The 21344-nt window shown below is 38.1% G+C and overlaps 1 protein-coding gene across 2 annotated transcripts in view; it reads right to left on the bottom strand.

The window, feature by feature from the left end:
* Positions 1–21344, bottom strand: part of CD200R1 (CD200 receptor 1) — a 94902-nt gene that overhangs the window by 23816 nt on the left and 49742 nt on the right. Inside the window, exon 8 of one of the 2 annotated variants that reach the window (XM_036242872.1) lies at positions 7471–7518. The exons of the other annotated variant lie outside the window; for it this stretch is intronic. Within the exon in view, the coding sequence (XP_036098765.1) occupies positions 7471–7518 (48 nt within the window). The remainder of the gene's footprint in view (positions 1–7470; positions 7519–21344) is intronic. 2 annotated transcript variants of the gene reach the window in all.

Below are 21344 nucleotides of genomic sequence, written 5' to 3'. Positions count from 1 at the left end.
CACAGGCCCACACCAAGACACATAGTAATCAAACTGCCAAAAATTAAAGACAAAGAGAGAATCCTAAAAGCAGCAAGAGATAAGCAACAGGTTACCTACAAAGGAAATCCCATAAGGCTCTCAGCTGACTTCTCACAAGAAACACTACAGGCCAGAAGGGAATGGCATGAAGTAATCAAGGTAATTAAAAATAAGAATCTGAATACAAGACTACTCTACCCAGCAAGGCTATCATTCAAAATAGAAGGTCAAATACAGAGCTTCCCAGACAAAAAAAAAGGCTAAGGAAATACATTAGCACCAAACCAGGACTGCAAGAAATGTTAAAAAAGACTGCTGTAATTAGCATGATAAATGGGAAGAAAAATAGAACCACAGTAAACAAAAATGGCAATAAATGAGTACATATCAATACTCACCTTAAATGTAAATAGATTGAATGCTCCCATAAAAAGACACAGAGTAGCCGATAAGATAAGAAAGCAACACTCATCTATATGTTGTTTCAAAGAGACCCACCTCACAACAAAAGGCTCACATAAGTTGAAAGTGAAGGGATGGAAAAAATCTTCCATGCAAATGGAAAGCAAAAAAAAAGCTGGGGTAGCAACTCATATCTGATAAAATAGATTTCAAAATGAAGGCCATAACATGAGACAAAGAAGGCCACTACATAATATTGAAAGGATCTATCCAACAGGAAGATATAACCTTGGTAAACATATATGCACCCAATATAGGAGCACCAAAATGTATTAAAAATCTTCTGGAGGACTTCAAAGGAGAAATCGACAGCAATACAATCACAGCAGGGGACTTCAACACCCCGCTCACACCACTGGATAGATCCTCTAGACAAAAAGTTAGCAAGGAAACAGAGACACTAAATGAAGCACTAGACCAAATAGATTTAATAGATATCTACAGAGAATTACAACCCAAAACTACAGAATTCACATTCTTCTCAAGTGCACATGGGACATTCTCAAAGATAGACCACATAATGGGACACAAACTAAATCTCTACAAGTTCAAGAAGACTGAAATCATATCAAGCATCTTCTCAGATCACAATAGCATGAAACTAGAACAGAATTGCAACAAAAACATGCAAAGACAATTGAACAGATGGAGGCTAAATAGCATGTTATTAAACAATGAATGGGTTACTGGGGAGATCAAGGAAGAAATTAAAAACTTCCTGGAAACCAATGAAAATGAACACGCAACAACACAAAATCTATGGGATGCAGGGAAAGCAGTTCTGAGAGGGAAGTTCATAGCATTACAGGCCTACCTCAAGAAGCAAGAAAAATTTCTAATAGACTGTCTAATCTCACAACTTAAAGGACTAGAGAGCAAACAAAAAGAAAACCCCAGAGCAAGTAGAAGGAAGGAAATAGTAAAGATCAGAGCAGAAATAAATCACATAGAGACCAAAAAAACAATTCAGAGGATCAATGAAACAAAGAGCTGTTTCTTTGAAAAGATAAACAAGATTGATGGACCCTTAGTTACACTCACCAAGAAACAAGAGAGAGAACCCAAATACACAAAATTAGAAATGAAAGAGAAGTAACAACTGATACCACAGAAATACAAAGGATCGTTAACAACTACTATGAACAATTATATGGCAACAAATTCGACAATCTAACCAAAATGAACCGAGTTCTAGGAACACATAGTCTCCAAAACTGGATCAGGAAGAGATAGAAAACTTGAACAGACCAATAACAACTGAGGAAATTGAAGAGGGAATCAAGACTCTCCCAGCAAACAAAAGCTCAGGCCCCGACGTCTTCATGGGGGAGATTTACTGAACATTCAAAAAAGAACTAATACCCATTCTCCTCAAACTATTTCAAAAAATTCAAGAAGAAGGAAGACTTCCAAACTCATTTTATGAAGCAGCATAATTCTAATTCCCAAATCAGAAAAAGACACCATAAAGCAAACAACAACAACAAAAAAAAAAAAAACTACAGGTCAATAACCCTGATGAACATAGATGCCAAAATCCTGAACAAAATACTAGCAAATCAGATCCAGCAATACATGAAAAAAATTATTCATCTTGACCAGGTAGGATTCATCCCAGGGATGAAAAGCTGGTACAATATTTGCAAATCAATAAGTGTGATACACCACATAAATAAAATGAAGAATAAAAACTACATGATCATATCAATAAATGCTGAAAAAACCTTTGACATAATCCAGCACCCATTTCTGATAAAAACCCTCAGGATTGTGCGAATAGAGGGATCATATCTCGACATAATGAATGCCATATATGAAAGACCTACAGCCACCATCATACTCAATGGGCAGAAACTAAAAGCATTTCCATTAAGAACAAGAACAAGTCAAGGATGCCCACTTTCACCACACTTCTTTAACATAGTACTGGAAGTCTTAGCCACAACAATCAGACAGGAAGAAAAAATTAAAGGGATCCAAATTGGAAAGGAGGAAGTGAAACTGTCATTATTTGCAGATGACATGATATTATACATAGAAAATCCTAAAGACTCCATCATAAATCTACTAGACTTAATAAATGAATTTGGCAAAGCAGCAGGATACAAAATTAACATCAAGAAATTGATGGCATTCTTATACACCAATGATGAACTCACAGAAAGGGAAACTGAAAAAACAATCCCATTTACCATCATGGCAAAAATATTAAGATACCTAGGAATAAACTTAACCAAAGGAGTAACTGACCTATTTGCAGAAAACTCCAGGACATTAAAAAAAGAAAAAGAGGGCCCTGACCAGTTTTGCTCAATGGTTAGAGCGTTGGCCTGCAGTCCAGAGGGACCGGGGTTTGGTTCTCACTAAAGGTGCATAACTCGGTAGCAGTTTGTTCCTGGCCCTGGTTGGTCGCGCAGGTGGCAGCCACTTGATATGTCCCTTTCATGTCAATGGTTCTCTCTCTCTTTCTCTCTCTATCTCTCTCTTTCTCTCCTCTCTCTTCCTCTCTCCCCCTCCCACTCTATCTGAACAAAAAATGAAAAAAAAATGTCCTTGGGTGAGGAGAAAGGAAGGAAGGAAGGAAGGAAGGAAGGAAGGAAGGAAGGAAGGAAGGAAGGAAGGGAGGGAGGGAGGGAGGGAGGGAGGGAGGGAGGGAGGGAGGGAGGGAGGGAGGGAGGGAGGGAGGGAGGGAGGGAGGGAGAGAAAGAAGAGAAAGAAAAAGAAAGAAAGAAAGAAGAAAGAAAGAAGAGAGAGAGGAGGGCGGGAGGGACGAGAGAGAGAGGAAGATATGAAAAGTGGAAGCACATACCTTGTTCATTGATTGGGAAAATTAACATCATTAAAATGTCCATATTATACAAAGCAATCTATAGATTCAATGCAATCCCCATCAAAATGCCAATGACATATTTCATAAAAGGAGAAACATCTGTAACAAAAATTAAGTAATAAAAAAAAATATTTCAAAAGTTCATATGGAGCCAAAAAAGACCCTGAATAGCCACAGCAATCTTGAAAAAGAAGGGGAAAGTAGGTGGGATCACAATACCAGATATCAGGTTACACTATAAAGCTACTGTAATCAAAACAGCCTGGTACTGGCACAAGAATAGGCATATAGACCAGTGGAACAGAACAGTGAACCCAGAAGTGGACCCAAGACATTATGCTCAATTAATATTTTACAAAGGTTGCAAGAGCATACAATGGAGTAAAGACAGTCTCTTCAATAAATGGTGTTGGGAAAATTGGACAGCTACATGCAAAAAAATGAAACTAGACTATCAACTTACATCATACACAAAAATAAACTCAAAATGGATAAAAGACTTAAATGTGACTCATGAATCCATAAAAATCCTAGAAGAAAATGTAGGCAACAAAATTTCAGACATCATATGCAGCAGAATATTCACTGATACATCACCTAAGGCAACAGAAACAAAGAAAAAATGAACACATGGCACTACATCAAACTCAAAAGCTTCTGCACAGCAAGAGAAACAACCATCAAAATGGAAAGGCAACCCACTGTATGGGAGAACATCATTGCCAATGATACATCAGATAAGGGGTTAATTTTCCAAATATATGGAGTGCTCATACAGCTCAACAAAAGGAAGACAAAGAACCCAATTAAAAAATGGGCAGAGGAACCGAATGGACACCTCTCCAAACAGGACATACATCTATCTGGCCGAGAGACATATGAAGAAATTCTCAACATCACTAATTATCAGAGAGATGCAAATTAAAACAACAATGAGTTATCACCTCACACCTGTCATAATGGCCACCATCAACATATCATCAAACAACAAGTGTTGGCCAGGGAGTGGAGAAAAGGGGACTCTAGTACACTGCTGGTGGGAATGCAGACTGGTGCAGAAACTATGGAAAACACAATGGTCTTACCTCAAAAAATTAAAAATTGAACTGCCATTTGACCCAGTGATCCCACTTCTAGGAATATACCCTGAAAAGCCTGAAACACCAATCAGAAAGAATATATGTACCCCCATGTTCATAGCAGCACTATTTACTATAGCTAAGACCTGGAAACAGCCCAAGTGTCCATCAGTAGACGAATGGATAAAAAAGCAGTGGTACATATACACAGTGGAGTACTATGCAGCTGTAAGAAAGAAAGATCTCTTATCCTTTGACACGACATGGAGGGCTCTGGAAAGTATTATCCTAAGTGAAACAAGCCAAGTAAAAAAAGACAAATACCACATGATCTCACTTATTTGTGGAATATAATGAACATAACAGTCTGAGAAATAGGGTAGACCCAGAAACATGGAAGTAGGGTACAGACTCACAACCCACTGAAGAGGGGTTGGTTGGGGGAGGGAAGAGATAAACCACAGAACTTGTATGCATGTACGCATAAATAATGGACATGGACAACAAAGGCAGGGATGGGTGGGTGGGATGGGGAGGAAGGTGTCAATGGGGTAAAAAAGGAGAAACATCTGTAACAAAAATAAAATTAAAAATAAAATAAAATTTTTAAAAAGACCACTAAAAAAAAAAAATTATTTGGAAAATCTGAAAGTTAGCAAAATCAACAGATTCTTCCTTCCTTCCTTTCTTCCTTTTTTCCTTTCTTCCTGTTCAGTTATACACACTCCCAAAGAGTTCAGCTATAAACTTTCCTAACAGACTTTGTTGCCATATAATTACTCTAATTATAAGGATTAAATATAGAAGTTGACTCCCTTTATCCATCTTTTAAAGTAAAAATTAAGTCCTGCAACCTACAAGTATTTTCCAACATGGAAGCTCACATTTTTTCCCATAAATTGACATACTGTGACCATGACTGGTAGGGGTTTGCTGAGAGGTGACTAGGAGTACCTGTTACAAGTCACCTGTAACAGAGTGTCGGTAATTTTATCACTTTAACATGAGGTGTGGCAGGGCAAGATATCTGTGTAAATGAAGCTTGCTTGTGCTAAACTCTGCATTTGATAATTTTCTCCTCTGCTGGTGTCACCTGCCTCTTCTGTGATTTACTCAAGCCTTTGAATTGCACAGCCAAATAAAGATCACTTAACTAGGTGGAGGAAGAGGGGGGATTTTAAAGCAGATCTGAGAGGCAGTTAAATACGTCCCAAATCTGGTTATCTGAAACACCATAATGTACAATGTTCCTTACCTACCACAGGGAGGTGATATTCATGATGGAAATTCCCATCAGGTGGTACCACTTGACACCTGTAATACCCATCATGAGTGATGACCACTGCATCAATCTGAAGGGCAGGTCTGTGGGGCCATGCTCTTTCCACCACTCCAGGTGGCATCTCTTAGAGGGAAACTCCAGCTTGACAAAGGGTAAGAGGCAAGCAGGAACATGGCTTTGGTAACAACTAGAGTTAGATGTGGGTGAGCATACATGTGCACAAGGGAAAGATGCTGAAGATAAACCCAGAAAGAAAAGGGACTGGTGAGCAGGCAAGTTGTGAAGGCTCTCTCATGTTCTCAGAAGTTTGAAACTTAGCTTATAAAAAATATAAGGCTTAGTGTTTTAGCCTAATGTTTATTCTCAAGTGCTGACTCTATTTTTTAAGTACTAGGTAATCAAATAAACATATGCATTTTTTATTATTGATTAATTTATTTTTGTTACAGATGTTTCTCCTTTTTCCCCTTAGACACCCTCCTCCCTATCCCACTTCCCACCCACAGGGCCAAGAATCCAATGTAGTAACTCCAAGGTGAGGAACCTAAGCACAGTGGATATTCTATATTATTTCACTTCCTTCCATTGTATAACATTCAGATCAACACCCTTCTCCTTTATAATGATAGTTCTTGTGGAATTGATTATTTCACCCATTCTTAACCTGCATTTTTCCTTTTCAATGCCTGTAGTGATCATTTACAATGACCAGTCACTGCCCCACACTCAGTGGATTTGGCACCTTTCTAACACTACTATCCCCCTCCACTCCTGTGATCGGCTAGGGTGACATCACTTCCTACCTCACTGAGGAGATAGAGGGTCGAATCTCATATTTATTCCAGAACCAGCAGTCATATCCCATCTTTGCTGAACCCTTTGTCTACAAATATCTCCCAGTCTCATCCAGCCCTATACACACAGACAAAATCCAGTTGGTTTTTGAGCATTTCCTTTCTTTTCTCCCTACCATCCCCTAGTTTAATTTCCCATCACCATGCACCTAGACACCACACACCTAGATGCTTCAAAAGTCTCCTAACTTCTGTCTCTGTCTCAAAACTCTCCTGTCTTCCATTCATACCTTACACTGCAACCAGGCACATCCTTCTATAACACAGATGTGATTTACTCAACACTAAGACCCTTCGGAGATCTCTCACGGCCTGAAGAAAACATTTAAACGCCTGTGTGTTGGCTTTGAAAGCCCACTTTTCAAATGGATTCACCTTTCCAGTCCAGTCACTCCCTACATGGCTCCCACACTTCAGGAATAAAACACCAAGCACACCTGCATTTCTATGTCTTTCCTCACATATTTCCTATGACCTGGTAGGCCCTACACAACGTCCTTTGTCTATTATAAGACTCCTCTTCCTTTAAGACCCAGGACACATGATGCCTCCCCTTCTCTGAGCCTTGGCGCTAACAGCTCCCTCCTCTAGATTCCTGGTGCACTTGATGTGACAGCTGTGCTCACATCTGTGTGCCCCACACAACTGAGCTCCCTGAGGGCTCTGCCATTGTCTTGTTCGTCTTGCTCGTCTTTATGTTCCCTGTAAAGCCTAGCACAGTGCCTGTAGAGAAAGCTCCATAGGTTTCTCATGGAATTCACCTGCTTTGGGAAAGGAGGTGCAGGGTCATTCAGGGACCCTCACAGCACAGCACTCAGATCACCATATTCTTCAGCTGGGCACAAGGCTGACCCTCAGGCCAGACCAACAACTATGTTTCTAAGGAAGTTTGATACTCCATTTATTCAGTACTGGCCTCTAGGGGAGGGGAAAATATATTACCTTCTGTAAGAGGTTTTGAAGAGTTCTCCTCTTTGTCCATCTGTAAACCTAGAAAAATATTCAGAGAAAAGTAAATGAAATTAATTTTAGGTACTTAAAAGAAGGAAGCCACCATTTCTCCACATAAACTTATGGACAATATGATAGAAAATCAGTTAACCATAACTATATTACATTAAAATCCTTGCAAAACAGCCCTGGCTAGGTGGCTCAGTTGGTTGCAGCGTTGCTCCGTACACCAAAAAGTTGCAGGTTCTATTCCCAGTCAGAACACATATCTCGGTTGCGGGTTACGGTTATGTACAGGAGGCAACCAGTTGATGTTTCTCTCTCACATTGATGTTTCTCTCTTTCCCTTCCTCTCTCTCTAAAATCAATGCAAACATACCCTCAGGTAAGGATTAAAAAAATGAATAAGTGCTTTTAAAATCCTTGCAAAACAAACGATTTATTGCATCATTAAGTGGAAAATATGTTAACATTTGAAAATTGCATTTATAAGCTGTTTTGGTCTTGACTACTATTTTGTATAGGTAACCCTGACTTTACCCCTTCCCTAGCCACAGTGGATTGGCCCATCATGGACACCTCCCAGGAGCTAGGCTGATTACAGTCCTTTCTCCAGATGCCACCCCTGATTAAAGTTGTTTGGTCCAGTGGTGGCAACTCACCCAGCTGGACAAATCAGGCTACTTTCTCAAGAATTTTGAAACCAGAACTGAGAATACTAGTTTATTCCTCTTTCTTCCCCATTTTTCCTACTGTGATGATTAATCTTATGTCAACTTAACTATACCATGGTTCCCAGATATTGAGTCAAACATTATTCTAGATGTTTCTGTGAAGATATTTTTCAGATGAGATTGACATTTAAACCAGTAGATGTTGAATAAAGCAAATTAGTCTCCATAGTATGGGCCTCGGTCAATCAGTTGAAGGCCTTAAAAAGAAAAAACTGGCCTCCTGGGAAAGGGAATTCTGTCAGCAGACTGCCTTCAGACTGGAACTGAAGCTCCTTCCTGGGTCTCAAGGCTGTGGGCCATCCTGCAGATTTTGGACTTGCCAAGCTTCTATAATCATGTGAGCCAATTCCTTAAAAGAAATCTTTCTTTCTCTCTCTCTCTCTCTACACACACACACCTTGTTGTTCTCATTCTCAGGGAAAGCCTGACTAATAGTTTTACCTTGGGAAGAAGGAAACAGTGGCAGAGTGGGGATGGTAGTGAGTGTGGGAGAGAGAGAGAGAGAACTATCTTCCCCAGTTCAACTTTCTAATTCCATAGTTCCAAGGCCCCCATGCATTTCTTCCTTTGGGATTTACAGAGTTGCTGACAATGAAAGTTGTCTTAATCCACTTCAAGTTTGAATTCTGAAAGACTTCTGTTTTTTAAAAGCAACAATGATTTAAAAAATATTTTTTATGATTTAAGGGCCTAAAAATATTCTTCCTGTGGGTTTAAGCATTCAATAAGCATTTATGAACCCTCTGGGAAATATTAACAGGACACAAGAAAAGGAAAATGATAAATATTCCTATGTGTCAGTTTCTTCTACATGGTCTTATTTAAAGCCACATAAACCTTTCTTTTCTTAATAAATATTCTATCCATTCTGCACCTAAAGAAGTGGTTAACATTAGTTCAGCTTGCAACTTAAACAGTCCTACAAGTACTTTCCCTCAAGACAACAATTATACTTTGCTATGCAACAATGTTACATTATATGTGTTTCTAGTTTCATAGATGGGATATTAAAAAGATCATGTATTGCCCTGGCCGGTTTGGCTCAGCGGTTAGAGTGTCGGCCTGCAGTCCAGAGAGACCCGGGTTCGGTTTCCGCTAAGGACACGTACCTCGGTTGCAGTTTGTACCCAGCCCTGGTTGGGTCGTGTGGGTGGCAACCAATCGATGTGTCTCTCTCACATTGATGTTTCTCTCTTTCTCTTCCTGCCTCTCCTTCTCCCGCTCTATCTGAAGATAAATGAAAAAAAAAAAAAAAATCATGTATCAAGCATTGAAATTTAAGAAAATTGATCAGTTTTAGTGATTCATCAAGGATATTTCTAAGTGAAACGAAATGTGTGTGCATGTGTACAAGTAAAAATACATTGATTATTAGTACAGCTTGGTGCCTCTTATGGGTTGGATTATGTCTCCCAAAAGTCCATATGTTGAAGTTCTTACCCCTATTATCTCAAAATGTAACCTTATTTAAAAATAGGTTATTTGCAGCGGTAACTAGTTAGGATGAGGTCACACTGGAGTAAAGTGAGTCCCTAATTCGATATAACTGATACCTTTATAAAAAGGGGAAATTTAGCACACAGACATGCACACAGAGAGAACCATGTTAAATTGGAGTTATGGTGTTACAAGCCAAGGAATCACAGAAAATAGGAGAAAGTCTGAAAACACATCCTTTCCTAGAGCCTTCAGAGGGAGCATGGCCCTACCAGGACCCTGATCTCGGACTTCTGGCCTCCAGGAAGGAGACAGTCAAGTTCTGCTGCCTAAGCAATCAGTTTGTGGTGCTTGGTTTCAGCAGCCCTAGCAGACTACTACAGTGCCTTTGACTTATTCATACTAAGGGATCAGTAAGTTAAAAAAAAATTGAACTGCTTGATTGAGGTATAATTGACATGTAGAAAATGGTATATATTTAATATATATAATTTTATGAGTTTAGGAATAAGTATTCACCCATAAAACCATCACCACCATCAAGGCCAAAGACATATCATCATAATCCAAAATTTCCTCCCATCCCCATTATTATATTATTATTATTATTATTATTACTATTATTATATGTGAATGTGTGTGTGGTAAATACTTAATGTAAGATCTAGTCTCCTGACAAATTTTAAGTATACAGTAGAGTCTTGTTAGCTATGGACACTAGGCTCTATGGTAAATTTCCACAACGTATTTATCTTAAGTAAGTAAAATTTTGTACCCTTTGACTATCATCTCCCCACTTCCTCCTCCCCAGCCACTGGCAATCACCATTCTACTTCTGCTTCTATAACTTTGACTATTTTAGAGTCCACACATAAGTGAGAAAATGAAATATTTGTCTTTCTGTGAATGGTTTCTTCCATTTAGCCTAATGTCCTTCCGGTCTATCCAGATGGTTAGAAATTACAAGATTTCCTTCTTTTCAAAGGCTGAAATTTTGTTTCATGTATATACCACATTTTATTTATCCATTCATCCATCAGTGGACATTCAGGATTTTCCATATCTTGGCTACTGTGAAAAGTGTTGCAGTGAACATGGGAGTGTGAGTGTCTCTTTGAGATCTTAATTTCAATTCTTTGAATAAATCCCAGAAGTGGGATTGATGAATATGATGATAGACCTAATTTTAATTTCTTGAGAAATCTTTATATTGTTTCCATAGTGACTGTGCCAATTTACATTTTCACCAATAGTGCACCAGGGTTGCCTTTACTCCACACCCTTACCAACATCATTTTTTGTTTCCTTGATGAAATAGCCATCCTAAAATGTGAGGTAACACCTCATTGTGGTTTTGGTTGGGATTTACCTGTTGATTAGTGGTGTGTAGCACCTTTTCATATACCTATTGACCATTTGTATGTCTTCTTTGGAGTTATATTTATTCAGGTCCTTTGTCCCTTTTTAAATTGGGTTATTTATTATTTTACTATTGAGTTGTAGGACTTCGCTATATATTTTTGATAGTAACCTCTTATAAAATACAGTTGCATGCCACATAGCAACATCTGCGCCACGACGGATTGCACATGCAGCGGTGGTCCCATAAGATTATAATGGAACTGAAAAATTCCTGTCGCCGAGTGATGTAGCTGGAATGCTTTATGCGTGTGTTTGTGCTGATGATGTGCTGCCAGTCGTATAAAAGTATAGCACATACAATTATGTACAGTACATAATACTTGATGATGATAATAAACAACTGTTACTGGTTTATGTATTTACTGTGCTATACTTTTTATCATCAATTTAGAGTGTACTTTTCTACTTGTGAAAATAGAGTTTACTATAAAACAGTTTGCAGTGTTAAAAGCCTGCAGCAGTCTCATACCTGTCCCATTTACCCGTCTCTGATTGCATCATGTTCTCTTCTGTTTGATTTAATCTTATGTTGCTCTGCACAATAACATGCTGTGCAGGCTTGTAGCCTTGGGGCAATAGGCTACACCATAAAGCCTAGATGCTTAGTAGGCTACACCATCTCGGTTTAAGTAAGAACACTATGATGTTTGCACAAGGATGAAATCATCTAATGACAAATTTCTTACAACGTATGCCTATCGTCAAGTGCTGTATGACTGTATATGGTTTATAAATATTTTCTCCCATTCTGTTGTTGTTTTTAATTTTATTGTTTTCTTTGCTGTGCAGGCTTCCAAAAAAAAAGAAGAAGAATTGGTAGCAGTTATGGCCTTGGGACCAACAGCAGCAGAGGCTATAGTATGTCACCTACCCTTCTTTTGTAAGCTTTCTCAAAAATTGTAACCAAAAAGAATCCTAGAAAAACTGTGCCTGAATAGAATCACCTTAATGTAAAAACAAACAAATAAAAATAAGTGGATATGAAGGGTGCAAAGAGTAGACCGCAGTATATGCTTGGGGTACCCCACTCAGATGCTGTGTACCAGGCAAACTCACTCACCTCACACTGCTGAGAAGGCTGGTTGTGAAAAGCTCACAACTGCCCCTCTTTTCTGCTGACTTGCCCTCAGCTGAGTTGCCCTCGGCTGAGTTGGAGTTGCCTCACATGACAAGATACACACTATTCACCCCTCACCCATCCCAGCAGCTGACAGCCAATGCCTGAGTAGTACAGAGGTTACAAAAAGATAACCCCTTTCCACAAGGTGGAACTAACTCTGAAATTCATTTTGTGTTCCAAAGCTTCAAGTAGGAGCACCTGAATCTAGTCTCCAGCTGAATCCACATCCTTCCTTAGCTTTCTTCCCTTGCCCTATCTTGGTTCTCTCACTTCCACTCTTCTAAGAGTAATAAACAATGAACTACATGCACAAGATCATACTTCTATGTTACCTGTGTTACAACAGTGTGTTTGCTTTTTAGCCAGTTAAACCTTCCTCCTCTTTTCTAAAGAATTCTGGGTGTTGTACTTTGTTAAGAAAATCCATCCACATTAAGATTATAAAATATCTCCCAATGTTTCTCCTAGTATTTCTATAATTTTGTTTTTATATTTTACTACTTTATCTGGAATTTATTTTGATCATACTGTGACAAGATCTTTCTCACCTTTCCTCCTTCCCTGCCTTCCTTCCTTTGGATTTATGTATTTATTGTGGCGAATCAATCATCCCAAGATCACTCATTCAATTATCGTTCTGATTTATTTGGTTTTTTTATTCTTTGAAATAAACAAAAGTCCAATACACAAATACATCTGTCTTATTTTATTGATATATTTATCTATTTATATGCATTTACCACTATTATAATGTTATATTTGCATTTATGTCTAATAAGACAAGTCCTCTCTTATTGTCCTTCCTCATTCTTTTTTATACACCCAATCTCAGAAGTGAAACACTTTTTTTTTCTTTACTCAAAAATGATTATCTTTATTATCAGAGTTTTCCAGAATATACCCGAGAAATTATATTTTCATCTTATGTCAAGAAGAGAAGAAATGTTTTAGAAATGTTTTAATTATTGGGATATTCTTTCTTGTTAGTAGAATGATCAGAAACAGATTTATTTCTGCTGGGGTTTTTTGTTGTTGTTGTTGTTGTTGTTGTTGTTATAATCCCTTATCCTTTCCTTTCTCTTAATTCTTGTAATTTATTTATTTATTTTATAATAAATTTATTTATTTTTATTACAGATGTTTCTCCTTTTTCCCCACTGATTCCCCCCTCACCCCCCTCGCTACCCTGTCCCCAACCTTGTTGTCCATGTCCATTTTTCATGCATACATGCATATAAGTTCTGTGGTTTATCTCTCCCTCACCACCCCCTCTTCTGGGGATTGTCACTCTATACCCCACTTCCACGTCTCTGGGACTGCCCCATTCCTCAGACTATTATGTTAATCATATTCCACAAATAAGTGAGATCATTGATACTTGTGTCTTTCTCTGTTTTGCTTGTTTTGCTTAGGATGATACTTTCCAGGTCCCTCCATGTCACCTCAAAGGATAAGAGATCTTTCTTTCTTACAGCTGCATAGTACTCCATTGTGTATATGTACCACTGCTTTTTTATTCATTCATGTACTGATGGACATTTGGGCTGTTTTCAGATCTTAGCTATTGTAAATAGTGCTGCTACAAACATGGAAATACATATATTCTTTCTGATTGGTGTTTCAGGCTTCTTAGGGTATATTCCTAGAAGTGGGATCACTGGGTCAAATGGAAGTTCAATTTTTAATTTTTTGAGGTAACACCATATTGTTTTCCATAGTGGCTGCACCAGTCTGCATTCCCACCAGCAGTGTACTAGAGTCCCCTTTTCTCCACACCCTCGCCAACACTTGTTGTTTGATGATTTTTTGATGGCAGCCATTCTGACAGGTGTGAGGTGATAACTCATTGTTGTTTTAATTTGCATCTGTCTGATGATTAGTGATGCTGAGCATTTCTTCATATGTCTCTTAGCCATTTGTATGTCCTGTTTAGAGAGGTGTCTATTTAGTTCCTCTGCCCATTTTTTAATTGGGTTATTTGTCTTCCTTTTGTGGAGTTGTATGAGCACTCTCTATATATTGAAAATTAACCCCTTATCTGATGTATCACTGGCAATTATGCTCTCCCATACAGTGGGTTGCCTTTCCATTTTGATGACTGTATCTTTGGCTGTGCAGAAGCTTTTGAGTTTGATGTAGTCTCATGTGTTCATTTTCTCCTTTATTTCTGTTGCTTTAGGTGAAAATTCTGCTGCGTATGATGTCTAAAATTTTATTGCCCACAGTATCTTCTAGGATTTTTATGTTTTCATGAGTCACATTTAAGTCTTTTATCTATTTTGAGTTTATTCTTGTATATGGTGTAAGTTGATGGTCTAGTTCATTTTTTTGCATGAAGCTGTCCAATTTTCCAAACACCATTTATTAAAGAGGCTGTCTTTACTCCACTGTATGCTCTTGCCACTTTTGTCAAATATTAATTGAGCATATTGCCTTGGGTCCATTTCTGGGTTCTCTGTTCTGTTCCACTGGTCTATATGCCTGTTCTTGTGCCAGTACCAGGCTGTTTGGATTACAGTGGCTTTGTAGTATAACCTGAAATCTGGTAACGTGATCCCTCCTACTTTGTTCTTTTTTTCAAAATTGCTGTGGCTATTCAAGGTCTTTTTGGGTTCCATATGAACTTTTGAAGTGTTTGTTCTAGTTCTATGAAATATGTCGTTGGTATTTTGATGGGATTGCACTGATTCTATAAATTGCTTTGGGTAGTGTGGACATTTTAATGATGTTAATTCTTCCAATCCATGAACAAGGTATGTGCTTCCACTTTTTTATATCTTCCTCTATTTCTTTTTTTCAATGACCTGTAGTTTTCTGTGAATAGGTCCTTTATTTCTTTGGATAAGTTTATTCCTAGGATATACCCTATGAAGCCTGAAACACCAATCAGAAAGAATATATGTACCCCTATGTTTATAGCAGCACTATTTACAATCAGTAGAAACAGCCCAAGTGTCCATCAGTAGAAGAATGGATAAAAAAGCTGTGGTACATATACACAATGGAGTACTATGCAGCTGTAAGAAAGAAAGATCTCTTATCCTTTCAGATGACATGGAGGGACCTGGAAAGAATTATCCTAAGTGGAACAAGCCAAGCAGAGAAAGACAAATACCACATGATCTCACTTATATACAGAATATAATAAACATAACAGTCTGAGGAATAGGGTAGACCCAGAAACATGGGAGTAGGGTACAGACTGACAACCCTCAGAAGAGGTGGTGGTGGGGGGTGGGAAGAGATAAACTACAGAACTTATATGCATGTATGCATAACCAATGGACATAGACAACAAAGCCGGGGACGGGGCGGGGGGGATAGGCAGGAGGGTGCCAATGGGGTAAAAAAGGAGAAAGATCTGTAACAAAAATAAAATTCCTAGGTATCTTAATTTTTTTGCCGCAATGGTAAATGGGATTGTTTTCTTAGTTTCTCTTTATGTGAGTTCATCATTGGTGTATAAAAGGATGCCGTTGAATTCTTGATGTTAATTTTGTATCCTGCTACTTTGCCAAATTCATTTTTTAAGTCTAGTAAATTTTTGATGGAGTTTTTGGGGTTTTCTACGTATAGTATCATGTCATCTGTGAATAATGACAGTTTCACTTCCCCCTTCCCATTTGGATCCCTTTTATTTTTTCTTCATGTCTGATTGCTGTGGCTAAGACTTCCAGTACATGTTAAATAAAAGTGGTGAAAGTGGGCATCCTTGTGTTGTTCCTGTTCTTAAGAGAAATGCTTTTAGTTTTTGCCCATTGAGTATGATGTTGGCTGTAGGTTTTTCATATATGGCCTTTATTATGTCAAGATATGATCCCTCTATTCCCACATTGCCGAGCGTTTTTATCAGAAATGGATGCTGGATTTTGTGGAAGGCTTTTTCGGCATCTATTGATATGATCATGTGGTTTTTTTGTTTTGTTTTTATCCTCACCCGAGGACATTTTTCAATATTTTGTTCAGATAGAGTGAGAGGGAGAGAGAGAGAGAAACATCGACGTGAGAGCGACACATCGAGTGGTTGCCACCCACACGACCCAACCAGGGCTGGGGACAAACTGCAACCAAGGTACGTGCCCTTAGCGGGAACCGAACCCGGGTCTCTCCGGACCGCAGGCCGACACTCTAACCGCTGAGCCAAACCGGCCAGGGCGATCATGTGGTTTTTATCTTTCATTTTATTTATGTGGTGTATCACATTTATTGATTTGTGAATATTGTTCCAGCCTTGCATCCCTGGGATGAATCCCACTTGGTCATGGTGGATAACTTTTTTGATGTATTGCTGGATCCGATTTGCTAGTATTTTGTTCAGGATTTTGGCATCTATGTTCATCAGGGATATTGGCCTGTAGTTTTCTTTCTTGTAGTATCTTTTTCTGGTTTTGGAATTAGAATTATGCTGGCCTCATAAAACGAGTTTGAAAGTCCTCCTTCTTCTTGAATTTTTTGAAATAGTTTGAGGAGAATGGGTATTAGTTCTTTTTTAAATGTTCTGTAAAACTCCCCCGTGAAGCCATCCGGGCCTGGGCTTTTGTTTGCTGGGAGAGTCTTGATTACACCTTCAATATCCTTAGTTGTTATTGGTCTGTTGTGAAACACTTCTTATACTGTTGGTCACACAGATCAACCTCACACAATATGAGATAGGACTACATAATGGTATAAATACATGGCGAGCATCACGGAGGGCTCTCTTAGAGGAAGGCTACCATAGAAATTGAGGACTGCTCTGTAAAATGGAGCTTTTGAAAAGACTTTAAGGAATGAATAAGCAAACCACAGAAATATCTGGGGTAAAATAGTCCAGGATGTAAAGTGCCTTGTGGAAGGCCCACATTTGGCGTGTTCAAGGAATAGTGAGAAACTGTATGGCTGGACAGGAATGGAACCTAATTCAGTCACAGTGTCCCATAGACATCCAAATTAACTGTTTCTTAGATCATTAACCAGTGGAATTAATACTATTTGCTAAGCAGTTCTTCATTTTCCCATTAATTTTAAGTGCCATTTTTAATATATATTAAATTTGTCTATAAAATTGTCTTTCTGAACTACCCATTCTATTTTATGATACCAGCATTAAAGTTATAATAACAATTTTTACATGACAAGGACCTTCCCTTAGAAAAGTAGGATAGTATTAGTATAATAATAAAATAAATTATTCTGTTAATTTTTTCTAGATATTTTATTATTTTATTCCTTGTTATTAGATATAGATTTTGTCCAGTTAAATTTCTACTGAAATTTGAGATCAGATTTTACTAAATGATATATGATTCTTTAAAATTTTATTTTTTCTACCCAGGAATAATTCAACTTTTCATATCACTTTTGGTGGCTTGCCCTAATGTTGCTAATGCCTCACCACTTCCTGTATATTATACATCCTTTGCCTTTAGATTTTTAGTGCCTTGCATCCCCATCCCACCCCCACCCCCAGAAGCAGAGTATACTTCTCCATCCCAGTGATGTTGGGCTTAGCCCTGTAATTTGCTTTGTCCAGTGTAATTTGGGCAGAAGTGACAGTGTAGGTGAGTTCTTGGCTTAGACATTAAGAGGCATCACTACTGCATGAGAAGGACATGGTTTAGATAGGCCTACTAGGTCCAAAAGAATAAACAGCAGGTTACAGGCTGGACCTCAACTCTTAGCCTGGAATTAAACCTCAACAAATTCCAGACTAGATCAGCCAACCTCAACTGACCTTTCGACCTACAGCCTGAGACAGAGCTGCCCCAGCCAAATCACAGACTTAGGAACATAAGAATAAATGTTTAGTTTGACAGCTACTAAACTGAGGGGTAGGGGTGTTGTTATGCATCATTGTTGGGGTAATAGGTTATTAATGCAGATATTTGTACCTTAAAATGGAATATTGTTGTAATAAAAACATGATAATATGTGGCACTGGATTTGGAACCAGGTGACAAATGGCAAAGAAACCATTATAAAAGACCTTTTAAAAAGTAGCTTGCCCTGGCTGGGTGGCTCCATTGGTTGGAGCATCATCCAGTACACCAATAGGTTGTGGGATCAATTCCTGGTCAGGGCACATACCCAGATTGTAGCTTCAATCCCCGATTGGGGTGCATATGGGAGGCAACAGATAGATGTTTCTCTCTAACATTGATGTTCTCTCTTTTTCTATGTACCTCTCTAAGCTCAATGAACATATCCTTGGCTGAGGATGTTAAAAATAGCTCACCTTGTGTAGGTAGATATCACTGGCATATCACTGTTGCCTATTGTAACTTGGAACAGAGAATATGGTCTTGGACAAGGAGATTTATGAGCAGAACACTGAAGAGATCAAATCAAAAGATGACATCAAAACTGAGATAGAATAAAGTTCTGAAATGACATGACTTTCTGGGTTGGAAAATGAAACTATTTTCTTCTCCACCTCCTCCTATTAGTAAAAGATTATCAAATTAAGATACAGCATGGGGACAAAGATCAAATCTAAGATATAGCTATTAACATAAATGTTAAATAAACCCATGCCTTTATAATTAATTAATATTTGGCAAAAGAGGCAAGAACATACAGTGGGATAGTCTAGACAAAAGGAAGATGAAGAACCCAATTAAAAAATGGGCAGAGGACCTAAATAGATACCTCTCCAAAAAGGACATACAAATAGCCAAGAGACATATGAAGAAATGCTCAACATCATTAATCATCAGAGAGATGCAAATTAAAACAACTATGAGGTATCACCTCACACCTATCAGAATGGCCACCATCAACAAATCATCAAATAACAAGTGCTGGCGAGGGTGTGGAGAAAAGGGGACTCTAGTACACTGCTGATGGGAATGCAGACTGGTGCAGCCACTGTGGAAAACACTGTGATGTTACCTCAAAAAGTTAAAAATTGAACTTCCATTTGACCCAGTGATCCCACTTCTAGGAATATACCCTAAGAAGCCTGAAACACCAATCAGAAAGAATATATGTAGCCCTATGTTCATAGCAGCACTATTCACAAAAGCTAAGATCTGGAAACAACCCAGGTGTTCATCAGTAGATGAGTGGATTAAAAAGCTGTGGTATATTGCACACAATGGAATACTATGCAGCTTAAAAAAGAAAGATCTCTTATTCTTTGAGATGGCATGGAAGGACCTGGAGAGTATTATGCTAAGCGAAACAGGCCAAGCAGAGAAAGACAAGTATCACGTGATCTCACTTATTCATGGAATATAATGAACTAAACAAACTGCTGAACAAAATTAACCCAGAGACATAGAGGTGGGGTACAGACTGACAAGCCTCAAAGGAGGGGAGGTTGGGGGAGGGAGAGAGAAACCACAGAACTTACATGCATGTATGTATGACCAATGAACATGGACAACCAAGCTGGGGATGGGGCAGGGAGGGGAGGGGAGGAGGGTGTCAGTGGGGGGGGGGGAATGAGAAACATCTGTAACAAAAACAAATTGATAAATAAAAAATAAATAAAATATTTTTAAAATGGTGCTGGGAAAATTGGGCAGATACTGCAAAAAAATGAAACTAGACCACCTTCTTAAACCATACACAAGAGTAAACTCAAAATAGATTAAAGTGTTTAATTTTATCAAATGCCTGAAGCAATCTTACAGTGTTTTCCTTTATACAGGTAATGGAGGCAATTACATTGATAGGTTTGATTTAAACTCTATTCAGTTACACCTTTTTTGTTGCTGTTTTCTACCAGAACCCTACCACGTCTATTATTTCTCTACAGAATCTGCTATTCACTTTCTTATGAGTTCATTTCAAATGTTCTTCCTTCCCTGCCAATACCTTTCAGCTTTCCTAGACACTAGAATCCCTCTTTCTTTCTTCTAAGAATTATTTTTATTTTTTAACTAGACATAATATGGAAATGTGGAAACCAGTGTTCTTAAGCATGTTGTAGAACTTCTTGAGGAATCATTGCAAGGAAAGACAGAAAGGATTCAAAGGTTTGTTTCTAGCTGCCCAAGTCTTCTCTAATTAAAGCCACTCCGTTCATATGCTCTACCTGTTTATGTGTTTGAAATATAGTCCATTTGTATAGAGTTCTGTGAGAGCTTAAAATAATTTATTTTAAATAATTATTTATTATTCATCTAGTGTTATGTTTCCTGATCCTCATTTTCTGAAACAAATTGTACCCATAAATTTCTTGCCTCTATTTTAAAATTTAAAAATCCAAATAAAAATTCAGGATTTTTGTCTTAGCTTCAGAGCTAGAAATATTAGAAATATCAACAGAGAAAAAATAATTGTACAACAATAAACATTAGGGTCCAAAAATAAGAATTCAAGCAAGACAATAGAAATACAAACCAAACAACCGGAGAAAATACTATATTTTGTCTAGTTCCAGAAATTTAGTTTCACTTTATTATAGTGTCCCCAATGTTACTCTGCACTCATCTAGTCAACTAGTCAATACACCATTTCAGTAAGGTAAATCAGGAGGTTTGCTGGATAATGCACAAATTTACACTTTTATTTGAACAAATCATTAAACATCTTATGAACATTTTATGAGTGGATCAAGAGCATACTCACCACTATTGAAAGAGCATTATTTTTGGCTGAAAATGTCGCAGCATCAAACTTACCAGACACCATGGTAATAATGGAGATCAGAAATCTCAAAGTTGAAGTTCTTCCCAAAGTATGCATTTGGAGTGATTTTTTTTCTTTAATGCAAATCCACTGAAAATCAATCAATGGACTCAGTGAATCTCTCTCTCTTTTGTTCACCTTTGTTCACTCTCAATTTAAAAGAATTAGCGGCCACTTTCTTTCATCATTTTGCTATATTTTTATCTTTATCTTCATCTCTATTCTATTTGCTTTTGGCTGATTAGCAACTGACAGGAAATGTCAATGCGTTTTGCGGCTTTGGCCCTAGGGTAATGAGGGCGGAAGCATATTGGCCAAGAGTATAACAGTTCACATGAAAGAAATAATGATGTGTGGACCTAGCTGCACAAAAAAGAAAATTGACCCTCCTCTAGTCCAGAGAGGCCTCTACCCTCATGATCAAATCACGTCCCAAATGCTCCACTTCCAAATATCACATTTGGGGAATAAGTTTCAAAATATTAATTGGAGATGTGCAAATATTCCGTCTATAGCAGACCAGAAGGCTGGCTGGA

The sequence above is a fragment of the Molossus molossus genome, unplaced genomic scaffold, assembly GCF_014108415.1.
Source record: "Molossus molossus isolate mMolMol1 unplaced genomic scaffold, mMolMol1.p scaffold_m16_p_5, whole genome shotgun sequence".
Taxonomy (NCBI): domain Eukaryota; kingdom Metazoa; phylum Chordata; class Mammalia; order Chiroptera; family Molossidae; genus Molossus; species Molossus molossus.
The sequence above is the reverse complement of the archived record's forward strand: the minus strand, read 5'-3'. Positions and strand labels throughout refer to the sequence as shown.